Below are 15,689 nucleotides of genomic sequence, written 5' to 3' on the forward strand. Positions count from 1 at the left end.
CACAAAGGATCGCACTAGGGAGGGGCATATTTGGACGCCCCCTACTAAGTTTTTTGTACATATCTTGGAAACTACTATAGCTATGTCGACCAAACTCTACAGAGTTGTTTCATTCAGGCATTTCCATATACAGTTCAAAAATGGAAGAAATCGGATAATAACCACGCCCACTTCTCTTATAAAGGTTATGTTGAAAATCACTAAAAGTGCGTTAACCGAGTAACAAAAAACGTAAGAAACACTAAATTTTACGGAAGAAATGTCAGAAGGAAGCTGCATCCAGGCTTTTTTAAAAATTGAAAATTGAAAATGGGACCATATCACAGGAAGTACGCAAACGATTTCAATGAAATTCGGTATATAATATTTTCTTAAATCCCTGATGATATGTACGACATATGGATGAAATCGGTTCACAACCACGCCTGAAATCTCGATTGTCACTTTATCATGCGAGAGTATAAAATGTTCGGTGACACCCGAACTTAGCCCTTCCTTACTTGTTTAATATTAGGTTGTCAAAAAAGTCTTGCGGTATTTTTTAATGAATTTTCAATTGTTCATAAAAATTTTTTTGATGACTCATGCCCAGAGATGCATTTTTGCCTTTATCGTAGTAGTACTGCAAAATATGCCGTATTTTCTATTTATTTTGCTCCTTGTTTGCGACGCTATAACTCATAAACGACTTAAAAGAAACGACAATCAATCAAACACGTGTTAGCGCGTGAAAACCTGACCCGATACGACGAATAAAACTAGAACGCCTCGCTCTCAGCGCCAACTAGCGAAAATACCGCAAGCCTTTTTTGACAACCTAATATATTCATCAGTTGAAGGGGTCGAACGAGAATGAGTCATGCTTCAATAATGTCTACCGAATCTTCTAAGGCTACTATCAGGACAGTGTGGTTAATCGAGAGAGGTTAAACTTCAAATGATTCAATTGTCAAAAATATGTACCAGACTAGACGTAGGTTACTTTCGGTGTGAAAACTGCAGTTATAAACTAGTTTAGCTTTTCCAACTTCAATTAGATATTTAGACATTTGTAACTAATAATTAATTAAAAATGATAATCGATCGGCCATTGGTCTTGAAGCACTAAAGCGAAGGCCTTCGCCTACTCGATTACATTGGGAATTTATATAAGTTATCCTAAGATGTGTGACTAATTTCAGAACTGTGTGAATGCTGACATATTTTACTTGCACATCACACACATATGTATATAATATAATRATAATAATAACACCATATTTCAAACATTTTACAATGACAAAATGTTGTGATTAAAATTTTATTTACAAACTTTGAACAATATGCCGAGTTTATAGTAACTTAAACTATCTCTAAATATGTAAACAAAAAAATATGTAAAAACACTTAAAGTGTCAGGAAGATTTGTGAACAAAATATATTTTCATCTGAGTGCGTGCATTGCATATTCATTAAATTATAGTATTGCTATCAAATGAAATTATATGAGGGATTTTAATCGAGTTCCTACGAAAGCTCAAAATAAGCACTTTGTGTGTAATTTTCATATGCGCTTTAATTAATCTTTGTTTTTATATTTTTTAAGCGTGCTAGCACAAGCAAAGCTTTGCTTGCTTTACATTAGTAAGCTTACTTTCTCCAACATCTAACATCACACTTGTTTATTACTTAGCAAAGTGTAAAAATTTGTATGGCTTGTACGACTATGTCTATGTCCATTGTAAAAACTAACTTAAGCAACTAACAAGTTCGAAGAAAACGTATACAGTGATGTAAAGAACAGGAGTTTTGGCGTGTTTAACGTTAACGAACAAAGGAGAGTACTCAGTGTCACATATTTACCATATGATATGAGCCGAGATTTGGGGCAGCAGCAAACACGATTTTGTATAGTTAAATTTGAAGCATTGAATGCTATAATGTAAATGAAAAAATAAAATAAAATAAATAAAATAAAAATTGGATAACTTCCAGTCTCGAAATGAAAATTCGAAGAGTTTAAGTAGAGAAAGTGCAGTCTTATTGCTGTGGTTTCCTGGAGTGCCTTTGACGTCATAAACGAAAGATGCAGAAAGCTTTGTTTACAAATGCTTCGAATTTTCAACAGTTCATTTCGTTTACGACGTAGGTCAATATTTTCTCTTCAATTCTTGCCACTATTTGCAAAATTTTGTTTTAAAAATATTTACTATTAGTATTGAATTTTGCTGCTGAACCAATAATATATGGCATCATACCTATGGATTAGTTTTCACGTAATATTTATCATCCATTTTAAAAGTTTACACCAATTACATTGCATTAATCACACCTTAGCCCACTAAACTATTCATGAACTTTTTACTTTTTTACTTTTACTCAACCCTCTGCACATTTACAATACAACACACTTTAAGAACCTCTTGGTTAGTTATTAAAATAATTAATAATTAATTAACTGTAAATAATTTAGGAAACATATTCAAATATGCATATTATTTATGGTATATATATATTACGTTTAACATATTTATGACCAGAATTTCAACATTTTATGAACTCAACTATTTTTTCTACGCTTTTTAAGCTGACTAGTACCTTACTGTACGCGACATTTTTTAAAATCGACACATTTGTAAAAGTAAAGAATGTGCCCAAACTGAATTTTAAATGATATATTCTTTCTGAATCGCTGCAGATACTTTATCGTTTTGGTACTCTTCGGTAATTATACACTGTTAAACGTATTCTTGGCTATCGCTGTCGATAATTTAGCGAATGCCCAAGAACTGACAGCTGCCGAAGAGGAGCAAGTCGAGGAAGATAAGGAGAAGCAATTGCAGGAGCTTGAAAAGGAAATGGAGGCGCTTCAAGCAGATGGCGTTCACGTAGAGAACGGTGACGGCGCATCCATACCGAATAAGGCAAAGAGTAAAAAGAAAGAAGACGAAAAGAAGGAGGAAGAAGAAGTGACGGAGGGTCCAAAACCAATGTTGCCATATTCATCTATGTTTATACTATCACCAACGAACCCGTAATTACTTGTTTTAGTTAAATGTTTGTGTGCATGTGTGAATGCGTGAGTTTAGAGTGCATAGCTGCTGGGCGGGTAGGCACATCATGCCCCTGGAAATGGTGTTTGAAAGGGGGGTGTGGTTGATGCTTTCTGGAGACTGCTGCAGTGTGCTGTATTCAGTCTCACATTTCTTAAATAAATGTTAGTTTTAAGTATATTTAAGTTAATTTTACCCGAAGTTGTATTTTATAAGACAATTTGCTTATTATTATTTACTAAGTACTTATAATAATTTATTATATAATATGTATATATAATATATACATATCTAAGTATAGTTAAGTTTATTCAAAGTCTTTCTTTTATTTGAGTTTTATTTAAGCTACATTGTCTGAAAACCATTATTATTAAGAACAAAGCTATCTATTAGCTTCTCCTGGCTCCAGGAAATGAGTTTCCACTCTAATGTTCCAATTTTTAAATATTTATTATAAAAATCTTAGATTATGTTAATCTGGTAGGTCAATGAGCCATGCAAAGACCACTGTTGGTTCTTTGCGATACCAGATGGACTTCAGTTATTAGGTCCACGAGGAGTAGTATCCTTTAGGATACCTGTGCTTGACGCGAATTTCAACAAACTCTGTGGCCTAACTATCGATAATGTGGGGACCTCTGATGTTTACAGCGTAGACTTGCCAACGCGAAAAAAGTGCACAAGAGATGGTCCATTATTACCCTGGTGACATTTCCTGCAGTCTTTTCGATCTGTCCGCCCAATTTTGTGGGCGTGTGTCGCCACTTGACAGTGACCAGTTAGTATTCCTATCATGTTTCTTCAGTCTATTCTATCGGGTGCCAATAGGAATTTTTTGTATTTCCGATCTACTTTTGCATATGACCGCAGTTTTGCACCCAAGTAGCTCGCTTCATCGGGCTTTGATTTACTTTACCATGCTTCTCTCCAGTTTGTCGTATAGACAATGTATGAGTTTCCCAATGTTGTTCAAGTTTTAGGTTGTTAGCCGTAAACTATTCGTGACAATTCGTCCACTATTTCATTGCCCTCGATGTTTTCGTGGTCTGACATCCAGTAGAAGTGAAGTTGCTTGATTCTGGCAACACTTTTCACTGATGCCCTGTTTCCCAAGAACGCCCGATATGTGATACGAGGGAACTGCCTTCATGGCTGCTTGGCTGTCTACGTATATGTTGACATTGATGTTAAAACTATTTAAAAATCCTCGAATGACTTTACAGCTGGCCCAAACTAACAGCTCTCACACGACTGACTTATCCCAACTCTGTGCGCATCGTTCAAATTTTGTTGTATCAGATTTATTATACCCTAGAGTCGTTCTTCTAAGTGTTTTCCAACATCTCAACTTATGAAAATACGCTCTTTTGTTATGTTTCATTCGTTTCTAAGCAACTTAAATTTAAAACTAAAGCGGATAATAAAAATGCTTTTCAGACTTCCTCTATTATACATGAGTTTTTAGCTAAGTAGAAAAACAAAAATATTTATAAATTTTATTTGTATACTCTTAGCTGTAAATATTTTTAAATATTAGTGTATAATAGACATAGGTAAAACGCAGTGGAGATATTAAGAAAACAATAATACATAATACTACAATTAGCATTAAAATTAATTAATTAAATTTATGTTATTCTCTACTCTTTTGCAATATTTAACACTTATGTACCTATATATATATATATGTCCACATTAATAACTGACTAAAAAATATTGACTCAAGAATTTTTTCTCTTACATTTGTTCTTTTATCGTTTCATTAAATTACACAAACTTTTTTATTTTGATTTTGGGTTTTCAAACGCCATCATTTGCATTGCGAATCGCTTACATCACATCAATCACCATCATCCATCCATATGCTCAACAAACAAATTCACCAACAAATGCTGAAAATATATCACCAATACCAAAAACAACCAAATACCTCACTGCACTTCCCTACCGCTGCGCACCGCAAACAAAAAATTTAACGCAAATTCGGAAACTGCACAAAATGCATCAAAATCTTGAAAATATGTGGATTCAACAAAATTATGCAACCCGATATAAATGATTTGATCAAAATTAATCAAACAACTAATGAACTGTTGACCTACAAATGAACAAAACAAAAAAAAAAAAACAAAAAACATAAACAACCCGAAAAAAAACAAAAAAATCGCAACAAAAAACATACATGAAACCGAAAACATTTCGAAAATGGATATGAATTTTGGAAAATTGCGCCAATTAGTATACGCCGCGGCGCACATTGGGTTGTTAATTTGCGATATTTTGATTTTTTCATAATGATCGTCATCTCATTGTCATCGATAGCGTTAGCAGCCGAAGATCCTGTTCGTGAGCATTCGTCACGAAACGAAATCTTAAATTATTTCGATTATGCATTTACCGGCGTATTCACAATAGAAATGTTACTAAAAATTGTAGATTTAGGCGTTATATTACATCCAGGCAGCTATTTAAGAGAATTCTGGAATATTATGGATGCTGTGGTCGTTGTATGCGCTGCTGTTAGTTTCGGTTTCGATATGAGCGGTAGCAGCGCTGGACAAAATTTATCAACCATCAAATCGTTGCGCGTACTGCGCGTCCTGCGACCATTGAAAACCATCAAGCGTGTACCAAAATTGAAAGCCGTCTTCGACTGCGTAGTGAATTCATTGAAAAATGTTGTTAACATTCTAATCGTGTACATATTATTTCAATTTATATTTTCCGTAATTGGTGTACAATTGTTCAATGGGAAATTTTTTTATTGTACGGACGAAAGTAAACATTCTTCCGAAGAGTGCCAGTAAGTAAAACAAACTCAATATAATTTTTAAGTTTTATTTTTTTTATTTTTTCTAATTTTCTTTTTTAATTTTTAGTTAAAAACTTCACTTCACTTTCTTTATTTCTTGAACAACTTATCTGTTTTCTTACAATATTTAGACGTTCATATTATTTAAGTATAGTGTAGATTCCATTAGTAATGTGCGTACAATTGTTCTTAATGTTTCCGCATACTTAAAGAGAATTATACTAGTCATACATTTTAGTACAATACAAGTAGATATGTACATACATATATGTTTTCTATAATGTTTCTACAACCAGCCATACTGACATGAATACACAAATATACATATATATAAATGTTGACCTACACAAAGTTATACTCGTGCATATGCCCTTTTCAATGATATATTTTTCCCTATATATATTTTAGAGAATATATTAAATAGAACTGTATATTTAGTTTCCAGCCTTTTCTATTAATCCTCTATTGTTTTCAGTCTATGAATTGAGTATGTATGTAGTTTTCATGTTTTCATTTAACAAGCTAGAAGCATCCAGTCAGAGAAATTATTGTGGAAACTTATTTAGCACTGTTTTTTGGATACGACCATTTATCATAAAATTGATATGAGATACATAAGTATGTACCGCATAACACATTGCTGGATATTTCTATACGTAACTGTAAACAGTTGTGTTCAATTTTTACTGCCATCGATCTATTCAATTTGGTTTTCAAAAACTACATTTTACTTTTCTTACGTTGCCAATACCCTTACAGGAATTTTATATACCTTATACAATATCTTCTTTACATACATATGTATATCTTGGAATTAATTTTAGTGAGTTCGAATAGTTTTCGAAGATTGTTTAAACGTTGTAATTGCTAAATATATCGTTAGAACTACTATCTAGTGCTCACCAACGAATGATACAATCTTCATCATAATTTGAAAGTAATTGTTATGGAATTTTCGAAAAATTAGTATTGTATTGACTCAGTCCAAAAGCCAGAAAAACTCAAAAAATCTCACATATTCTTTAAGAGGACTTAACTCCTAACAGGGGTAGTGAAAGTAGAGCTATACAGTTAAGTTTAAGTTGTCAAGCCGAAAACTTCTCTGGTTCATCCAACTACGATGTGAATCACAAACCGGCGACGACCACACTGCTCAACATGAAATATACTCAAACCTTTCAAATTTTTACTTGAATAGATGAACTTCGTTGAGTAAATAGTCTTTGGTTAAAAACATTGGTTTAATTTTAATGTGAAGAATCGAGCAATCTAATAACCCTCAGTAAATCGATGTAGCGCTGCCTGCGCGAATTCCAAGCATTGAAGGCGCCATGGAAGCCATTCTTCGGAATAGCCTTGGAAGGCGAGGTACCTTCTGCTTGCATCCCCTCTGCGGAAGCGTTGGGAAGCCGACCTTGATTAGGTAGCTGTTCAGAAGAAAGGCGGTGTGAGCCGATGCGTTGTCGTGGTGAAATTTCCAATCGGCTTCGATGTCTTGTCGGACCCAATTGACCCTTTGTTAAGCCCCGTGAGATCTTCCACGTAAAACTTGACGTTGACGGTTTGTCCGCGAGGAACAAATTCATGGTGGACGACACCTTTGATGTCAAAAACGACAATGAGCATAACATAACATTAACTTTGCTTGAATATATCAAACGTCTCTGCCACCGAAATATACTACTTCTTGCTAAAGCAATATATGGATAAGCCTGCTTGAACATATCAAACATCTGTGTTGCAATTTAATCGCGTACCTCTGCTCTAACGAACGCAGCATTTTCGGCTTGAACAACTCACAGAAACACGTCGCTCGAAAATGTTTGTCCTGACTCTCTAGGTGCTCGGAGACCACTGACCAGCCGCGCATTCGTTAGCTGGGAACGCCCTCTACAGTCGCGGCTTAAGAAAATCAGTCCTACTATTTTCCGGACAAACTCTGTAAGAAAATGAGAAATATTCAATTACTTACTAGATAGATATGCATGTGGGAATTGATCCATTATGAAACTTTTGAACTGTTTCTGTACGGTATATGCAAGTAGTAGGGTATTTTACCCATTCTTTATACCTTCCAGAAAAAATAGTGCTATATTTGGAATACGTTCTGTATGTAGAAGTATACTGAGTTATTTAAATACCTTTAACATATTGACTGTTAAATAATTGAATGATGGTGTTTAAACTGTCCTAAAGAAAAAAGAGTTGTCTAATAACTTGTGAAATCGGATTGAATCAATGCAATGCTACTTTCTAATACCTTACTTGATACCTTTCCTACTCAAAAGTATTTGTGACATATACTCGTATATATTTAGAGAAAAGAAATCCAAAATGGGAACTAAGTACACAGTTATCAATACTTTATTATAAAATATTACAAGAAACCATATTAGGCTTAAATGATATAAAAACAATATGCAGGTTCTCAAATAAATTCACTAAAATGTGATAACCAAGGCAGGCTTGTGAGATATTTAGTATAGGGCATAGCTTCGAAACAGATACCGAGCTATAAGACATGCAGAAATGACATACATGCACTAGGGAAAGAAAACACTGTACAAACCAATACAAGCATACAATAGAGCTTTACATCGCCAAAAGGTGCAATAAATTTCCCACAATATACCGGAGTAAGGAGTGAAGGAGAACGCCCAGAGAAGAGCCAATCTTTGTGATCAAGTTTTTCGCGAAGCAAACAATTTGGCACTTTTATGTTTCCCCTGCATTCACTTAATCCAGTATCGATATTCTTTTAATATAACTTTTATACATTTTTTATAATCAAGCGTGCACAGATTAAACAGAATGTAAGAGTAGCATTTTAAAGTTTCCCGCCTTGTTTGTTTGTTTGATTGTATGCCTACCTCGAGYGTAGCACAATCACAGAAGCAAAGAAGAGCAAAAGCCGAAATCAAAGAGAAAAAACAGAAGAACAAATCAAATATAAACGAGAGGAAATTGAAAAGAAATACGAAACCAAGGGGCTACCCCAGCAGAAGTTGTTTCAATAACTACTCATAAATGTTTACCAGACCAGACCTCACGCGATTCAAATCAAGCAAAATTCAAAACTAAAGTCGAAGATTGCGTCATACATAAATATTTAATACATACATAATTGCATATATTTTTACTTATAACCGAATATGTAACTTTTAATTATTTTTTTGCATTTTGTTATGGAAAAAGGTGTAATTGCAAGAGAACTTAAAACAGACAGGAAACGATGAAACGAAAGCAGATGGAAAAGTGCAAAAATTCATTTATTAAATTGGTCAACTCAACTTTTAACCAAAGAGTCCATATTACTGCCAGAAGATTTCTTAATAAGCTTTAATGTTATTGTTTTTATAGCACGCGCTTAACAAGAACTCACAGCCAAGCAAACTAAACACACACTCGAACACGCATACACTTCCAATACAACGAACACATGTTTGCAACAAACCAATAAGCTAATGAACAAAAAAATATCAGGGCTTGACTCTAGGCTTCAATTAAATGCAAGGATTATAGTCTGATTTTCCAAAGAATTTGACTTTATAATTCGTATGAATTATGAACCCACTCACTAATAAAGCATTGATAAACGTACAGGATCCAGTTGACAAAACTGAGAAAAGACAATATTAATAGCAAAGAAAATACTACCTCAAGCCCGAAAGCTTTTAGTGTTCGTAGTCCTACGCAGTAGTCAGTTCATTTCAGTTGAGTTCACGTTCGATTTGGAAAAAAATGTATCCCTTTTAATTGACATATTTTGGATATACTTATTTTTTAAATTTCTGATTCGTGTGTTCCTCAATTGTTCCCCTACATACACACACCGTTCCCGTATTTTACATTACTTTTGTGTTATTGTTGTTAATCTTACATACACTCACTCAAATGTAAAACACAAAGAATTTTCATATCTTGTTGTTTTAACTGTTTGCCTTCGTGTGCAATGAACCTTCAAACGAAAAGTATATTTTTACGTTTCTACGTCTGTGTGTGTTTGTAGTCGCCACCGCCGCTCCACCACAACAGTATAAATAGCTTGAATATTATTTAGTTCAAAGAATCTCAAAAGCTGTTTATAACAAATATACTTTTCAAAAATAATAATTTAATAGAGTTATTCGAAAAGCTAAAATTTTTTAAATATATTTAAAATAGGGAAATTTCCATCAACTCGTCTCAATTGTAAATAATTTCCAAATGTTTATAAAAATAAATAGCTTTTTAACGTTTTGTTTTTCAATATTTTTCTTATTTTTAGAAGGTTAGGAAGTTAGTATATCAGAGAGATAAAATATTTGTAAATACTCGAACATAGAAACTTTTTTCTATCTAGAAGTTACCTTCCTTAATGCGTAGGTTGGAAGCCTCTTGTGTTGGGTACACTTGTAAATAATGTTATGTACAGAGGAGCAAACGTTTTTGTAAGTACCGCTTTCGTATATTTTTACCATAACATATAGCTTGCTATACAAACTGGTCGATCAAATGAGACCTTGTATAAAAATTTGTTTATTCGACAAGATTCGCAGCAGATTACTATGCAAGGCAATATTGTTCAAATCGGACCACTATAGGATATAGCTGTCATTCGAAATTACTAATAAATACTCAAGGCAAAGATATTTTCTTAAAAACCCTTATTAAGTAAGCTTAATTCGATTTGAGCGCATCAGCGAAACGTTTCCTGTTGAATGCAAACTGTTATATTGCCTATTCAAATCTTCAGCTCATTTCTTGGCCTTTTGTATAATAGTATTTGAAATATCTGATGTCATCTTAAGCTTTTTAATGAGTTTCCATGGCTGCAAAAGAACTAACAGTTCATGCAGAGTTTATAATTAATTTCTTAAATAATAATAATTAGGATTAAACCATTATTGAGTTTGGTTAAATAAATGAAATTGTATATTAACATTTTTCTCTTTTTAAAGATATTTTAAAGCTCTTCACATAAAAACATTAGCGAGCAATAGGGAGATGGGCTTCTGGTCATTTGTTAGCATATTACTTCCTAGTAGATTAAATGAATCTCTTGTTCCTTTTTAGGTAGTATTAATTGCGGTAGCTTTTACTAACTATGTACTAAGTATTTTCTACATTATTAAGTTGCTAATATCAATTTTGTAACATTTACTATTTCTTTACGCCTAAATGACTTTATTTTTCCCTGTTCAAATGGTTGCCTCTAATCAACCGTATGTGTATGCTTTGCAAACAAAAATGACAAACGATTCGTTCACATACATATGAAAACATACAAAATCACATTTACATACCTCACGTTTTCAATAATCCTCCGCTCACTCCTTGCTGTAACTGTTCTGTACGCTGCATTGCAACAGCTTGGCGGCGGTAAAATGAGCTTTCGCCAGCAAAGCTTTCCTGTAACTGTCAACATTATCACTACCACTCTTACCTATCGCTTCCACTCTCACTTTCACTATCACTATCACCTTTGTTGCATCTTTTTATTCTTACTATCCATTCTCAGTTAGTTGTGATCACTTTTGTTTGTTATTTAGGCATTTGCCAATCTTTTGAGTTTTTTAGTCTTTTGTACTTATTTTGATTGAAAGAATTTAGAAAATGAGCAAATTTACAAACTTTTTCAACTCCATCGCCAATTCTTATCAAAACAAAAACAAAAAAAAAAAAAAAAAAATCAATCAAGGGGTTACTATTTTAAATATGAGGAGGACGAGTTACTTCCAAAGCAGGAGGAGCGCATTTGGCGGCCGCGTAGTTTTCACTACGACAACGTGGCGGCGGCAATGCTGACACTTTTCGCGGTACAGACCGGCGAAGGATGGCCACAGTAAGAAAAATCTATGAAAACTAACTGTACTATTATCGCATTTTGCATAGGTATTTAGTCATAAGTAGTTATTTGCTCGAAATATTGCTAGTATATATTATAAATATAACTCACTTTACAGTATATTGAATATTATAGCCAATTAATTGTTATAATAAATATTCAAAATTTAATAGAGTTCTACAACACTCAATGGCTGCAACATATGAAGATAGGGGTCCCATACAAAATTTCCGGATCGAAATGTCCATATTTTATATTGTGTATTTCATTGTATTTCCATTCTTCTTCGTGAATATATTCGTGGCCTTGATTATCATAACATTTCAAGAGCAAGGCGAGGCTGAGTTGCAAGATGGTGAAATTGATAAAAACCAGGTGAGCTACATTAACTAAACTAGCCAAATAATTTACGTATATGTGTGTTGAAAAGCAATTTGCTTACAAATGTTACCACCTTAATCTAGAGCGTAGTGTCAATGTTGTGAATAAAAAAAAACTATTTGGTTCCTTGTATGTTTTCATCCAAATACAGACTAAATACTTCAAATATACTTTACGTTGTGCATACATAACTGCTTTATGTGTTAATGAACTCTTAAAGTGTATATATAAAATTTAGATTTTATACACAACGCTTTTTAGACAAAAAAACTTCATTCAATAGAATAGTTTAGTAATTAGTGAACACACAAGACACAAGTACACATCACCACTCCCAAATTCACACAAAATTAAATATTCCACACCAATGATTTAGATACTAAATACTAAAATTCTACATAAATGCTAAGTATTCAGTACAAATAAAGTACCGCTAATCAGTTTGCAGCTTCCACATTTAATAATATGAAAGTCCTTACACTTGGCCAACAGTTTTAGACACATTTCCCTATAAAAGTGCTCCGTAACAAGCTTCGTGGGAATTACGATATTTTCGGCGTTTTTAATTTCATGCACAGCTTTAGAACTGAAAGCTATGAACATTCGAAAGCATTTTTAGAAATACAACTCTATAGACCCGCAGAAACTACAGCTAATGAATCTATATAAATGTTGTACATTTACCGGAAATTGACGATTTCAAATCGAGTATTGCAAAGCTTTTAAAATATCGAAAATTAAAAGCTGCTGCGAACACTCTCACATAGTCGAATATGCATAAAATATAAATATCTCATTAACTATCAAAAAATAATACGCTTTAAGAACTTATACTAAAATTTAGTTATACAATTTTTATACTCGTAATACCATATTTTATACGTAGAATTAAGTACGTTAGTGTTGGGTTACTCATAATAATGGCTTACAATTAATTATCTAACTTTCACTAGCTTCACAAACGAAATTTACAATTATTTTAAACCATTTAGATCAGAATTATTGGCACTACCTATGTAGTTTATAGAAACAAGGCTATCATTTTATAATCCAATCCAATTCAACATGATCTCAGAACAAAAATTAAATGTGAATAATTTTCCTCCAACCATCACTACCCATTACACATTAGTTAGTCTATTAATGGGAGTGACAATAGAATTACAGTGTGTCACTAAAGTCATGATCCAGCAGATGATTTTAGCTTTATATGTTAATTACTTTTGTTTTGCTAACTTCCAGAAGTAAAAATAATCACTTGATTTTCGTAACATAATTGTTTGAGAAAACCATAAAGTAAACTTAAGTTATTGCCATTGCTTTGTAAACATTTATTATATATGGTGATCCAGTTCTAGGGTCCCTATTTTTTAAAGAAAAAATACAGAAACTTCATATGGGGAGTATTTATTATCATCCTGAAGAACATTCTTTGCAATTGCAATTAAGGTTATCTCTTTAAAAAATTTTGCCCCGGCGTGATATTTTGCTCCAAAGCCTGAATCGAACTTGACATATGCTCACAGAATATCACACGATCTTGGTAACCAATGACCGGTCCAAAACGTGAAATTATCTGTTCACCAAAATGTTTTCTCATTAAATCCACACAAACCACACCAAACCGTTGCTTTTTCGGGATGAAGTGGCAGCTTTTGAATCTCTTCAGGTCGCTCTTTGTCCGAAATGCTTCAATTTTGCTCATTTACATATTGAATTTGAAAACATCAATTTTGTATGCTTGCAATTTAAGATCACTACGCCAAGTCGTTCTCTGAAGTATAGATGGGTTGCTGCCAAAGGCGCCGATTCAACTGCCTACGGTATTCGTGTATACTCTCAGCTACGGTTGCTACGAACTGGACGTGGTCTGTTCGGCGGAATATTATCCAATAATTAATGCTGGGTCTCAAGATGGGTGATGATGTTGCAATTAGTAAGCTCAGTCGGCCAATTATGTTGAAGATAAGTTGAGCGAAGCGTGGCAAACACATTCTTTGCAAAACGTGAATTTTTACAATAAAGTTGTAAACGATCTTGATGAAATGCCAAACAATACTGAATAAAAATAATATGACAGCTTGACACGACTCACGCGTGATCTGTCATAAATAGCTATTGAAAAAAATGGTATTGAGATCCCATTGCCTTGTAAACATTTTTTTGTGTTATAAAGTAATAAAAAATTTATGAATTTACATATATAGTTAAAATTTCATGACTTCAGTCACACACTGATTTTATACTGACCCGAGTCTATAAGATTTGGAGCAGTAAGGCCTCTCTTATGGTATGGATAAGTATTGACTGTTTCTATTACTATTGCATTTAAGCATCTCTGCCAAAAATTACAGAATAATTTAAACTGTTCTACTTTGAAAAAAAGAAAATAAGTATGTTTAAAACTCGTCATACTGCTTTATTMTTATTAATTTATGATTGTTGTAAATTATAACTTATTCGCAAATATTTGGGTCGACAATTTGTAGTATTACAAGAGACTTTTGGGAAATTATGTAAAAAATTACGGCTTTTATTCCAAAATTTTAGTATGTAAGCTATCCAAGTAGACAGATAATGAACTCCTCATTTCAGAAATTACCARTTATTCGAATCGCGTTTAGTGGGTAACTCTTGTCGGCACTAATATGTATGTATACACTGCCATCACACTTCGCTATATATATATATACTAGTTCTAATTGTAGGAACAATTCATATAATTTGTGTTCTATATATAATGTACATATATATGTACATATATACCAGCCAATATTTAGAAGAATAATCACAATTTTTCCTTGAGTGTTCTTTATATTTTGTAGCAAATTTAACAAATCAATGCATGATATGTGACTCCCAAAGACCTTTTTCCTTCCAAACTCATCAAAATATTTGCTGATTAAAATGTTTTGTTATTACAGAAATCCTGCATAGATTTCACAATAGGCGCGCGGCCGCTCGAACGGTATATGCCCAAAAATCGAAACACGTTCAAGTACAAAGTCTGGCGCATTGTAGTCTCGACGCCATTCGAATATTTTATAATGATGCTAATTGTGTTCAATACTTTACTGCTTATGATGAAGGTAAGACCAAATGCATATACATACATACTTTTCSTACCCTTTCAAAATCATTTACTTGCATAAGTAGATATATGAGTATATTATTTATTTACTTTGAGATTTTTATTTTACTGATTTTTGCTGATGGGTAGTGTTGATAGACATTGTGAAGTAATATTTGTAACTTTAAAGCTATTGTTATTTCCTAAAAAATAATACTTCATATCGTTTTGCTAATCTAATAAAAAATGCAGGCATATACTTGGGTTCATACTAAGTTAATACAGTCGAATCGAATACACAAACAGTCTACATCTTATTACAAAGAACATAAACAACAGAAAAGAAAGGGATTTTTATGAACAGACAGTTTCAGGAAAAGACGTTCATTTAATTTTCTTGATTAGAAAAGAAACTATTACATAACTATGTGTTGATGTTGAACAATAAGTGCAAAAAATTAAATACTTGTTGGTGTAAATTTTGCATGTAAAAGCGAAATGGTTTATAAATTCAACTAAAATTTGTTTTTTGTACAGTCGTTTTTGTTTATTCATCACTGCACCGAC

The 15,689-nt window shown here is 33.0% G+C and overlaps 1 protein-coding gene across 4 annotated transcripts in view; it reads left to right on the top strand.

The window, feature by feature from the left end:
- Positions 1 to 15,689, top strand: part of LOC108977647 (voltage-dependent calcium channel type A subunit alpha-1) — a 120,527-nt gene that overhangs the window by 54,077 nt on the left and 50,761 nt on the right. For all 4 annotated transcript variants that reach the window (XM_018947427.1, XM_018947430.1, XM_018947428.1 and 1 more), the window contains 5 exons: positions 2,678 to 3,013; positions 5,272 to 5,835; positions 11,525 to 11,668; positions 11,845 to 12,046; positions 14,977 to 15,141. In XM_018947427.1, the coding sequence (XP_018802972.1) occupies positions 2,678 to 3,013; positions 5,272 to 5,835; positions 11,525 to 11,668; positions 11,845 to 12,046; positions 14,977 to 15,141 (1,411 nt within the window). The remainder of the gene's footprint in view (positions 1 to 2,677; positions 3,014 to 5,271; positions 5,836 to 11,524; positions 11,669 to 11,844; positions 12,047 to 14,976; positions 15,142 to 15,689) is intronic.

Source organism: Bactrocera latifrons, unplaced genomic scaffold, assembly GCF_001853355.1.
Source record: "Bactrocera latifrons isolate USDA-ARS-PBARC rearing strain unplaced genomic scaffold, ASM185335v1 scaffold_93, whole genome shotgun sequence".
NCBI classification, from domain to species: Eukaryota; Metazoa; Arthropoda; class Insecta; order Diptera; family Tephritidae; genus Bactrocera; species Bactrocera latifrons.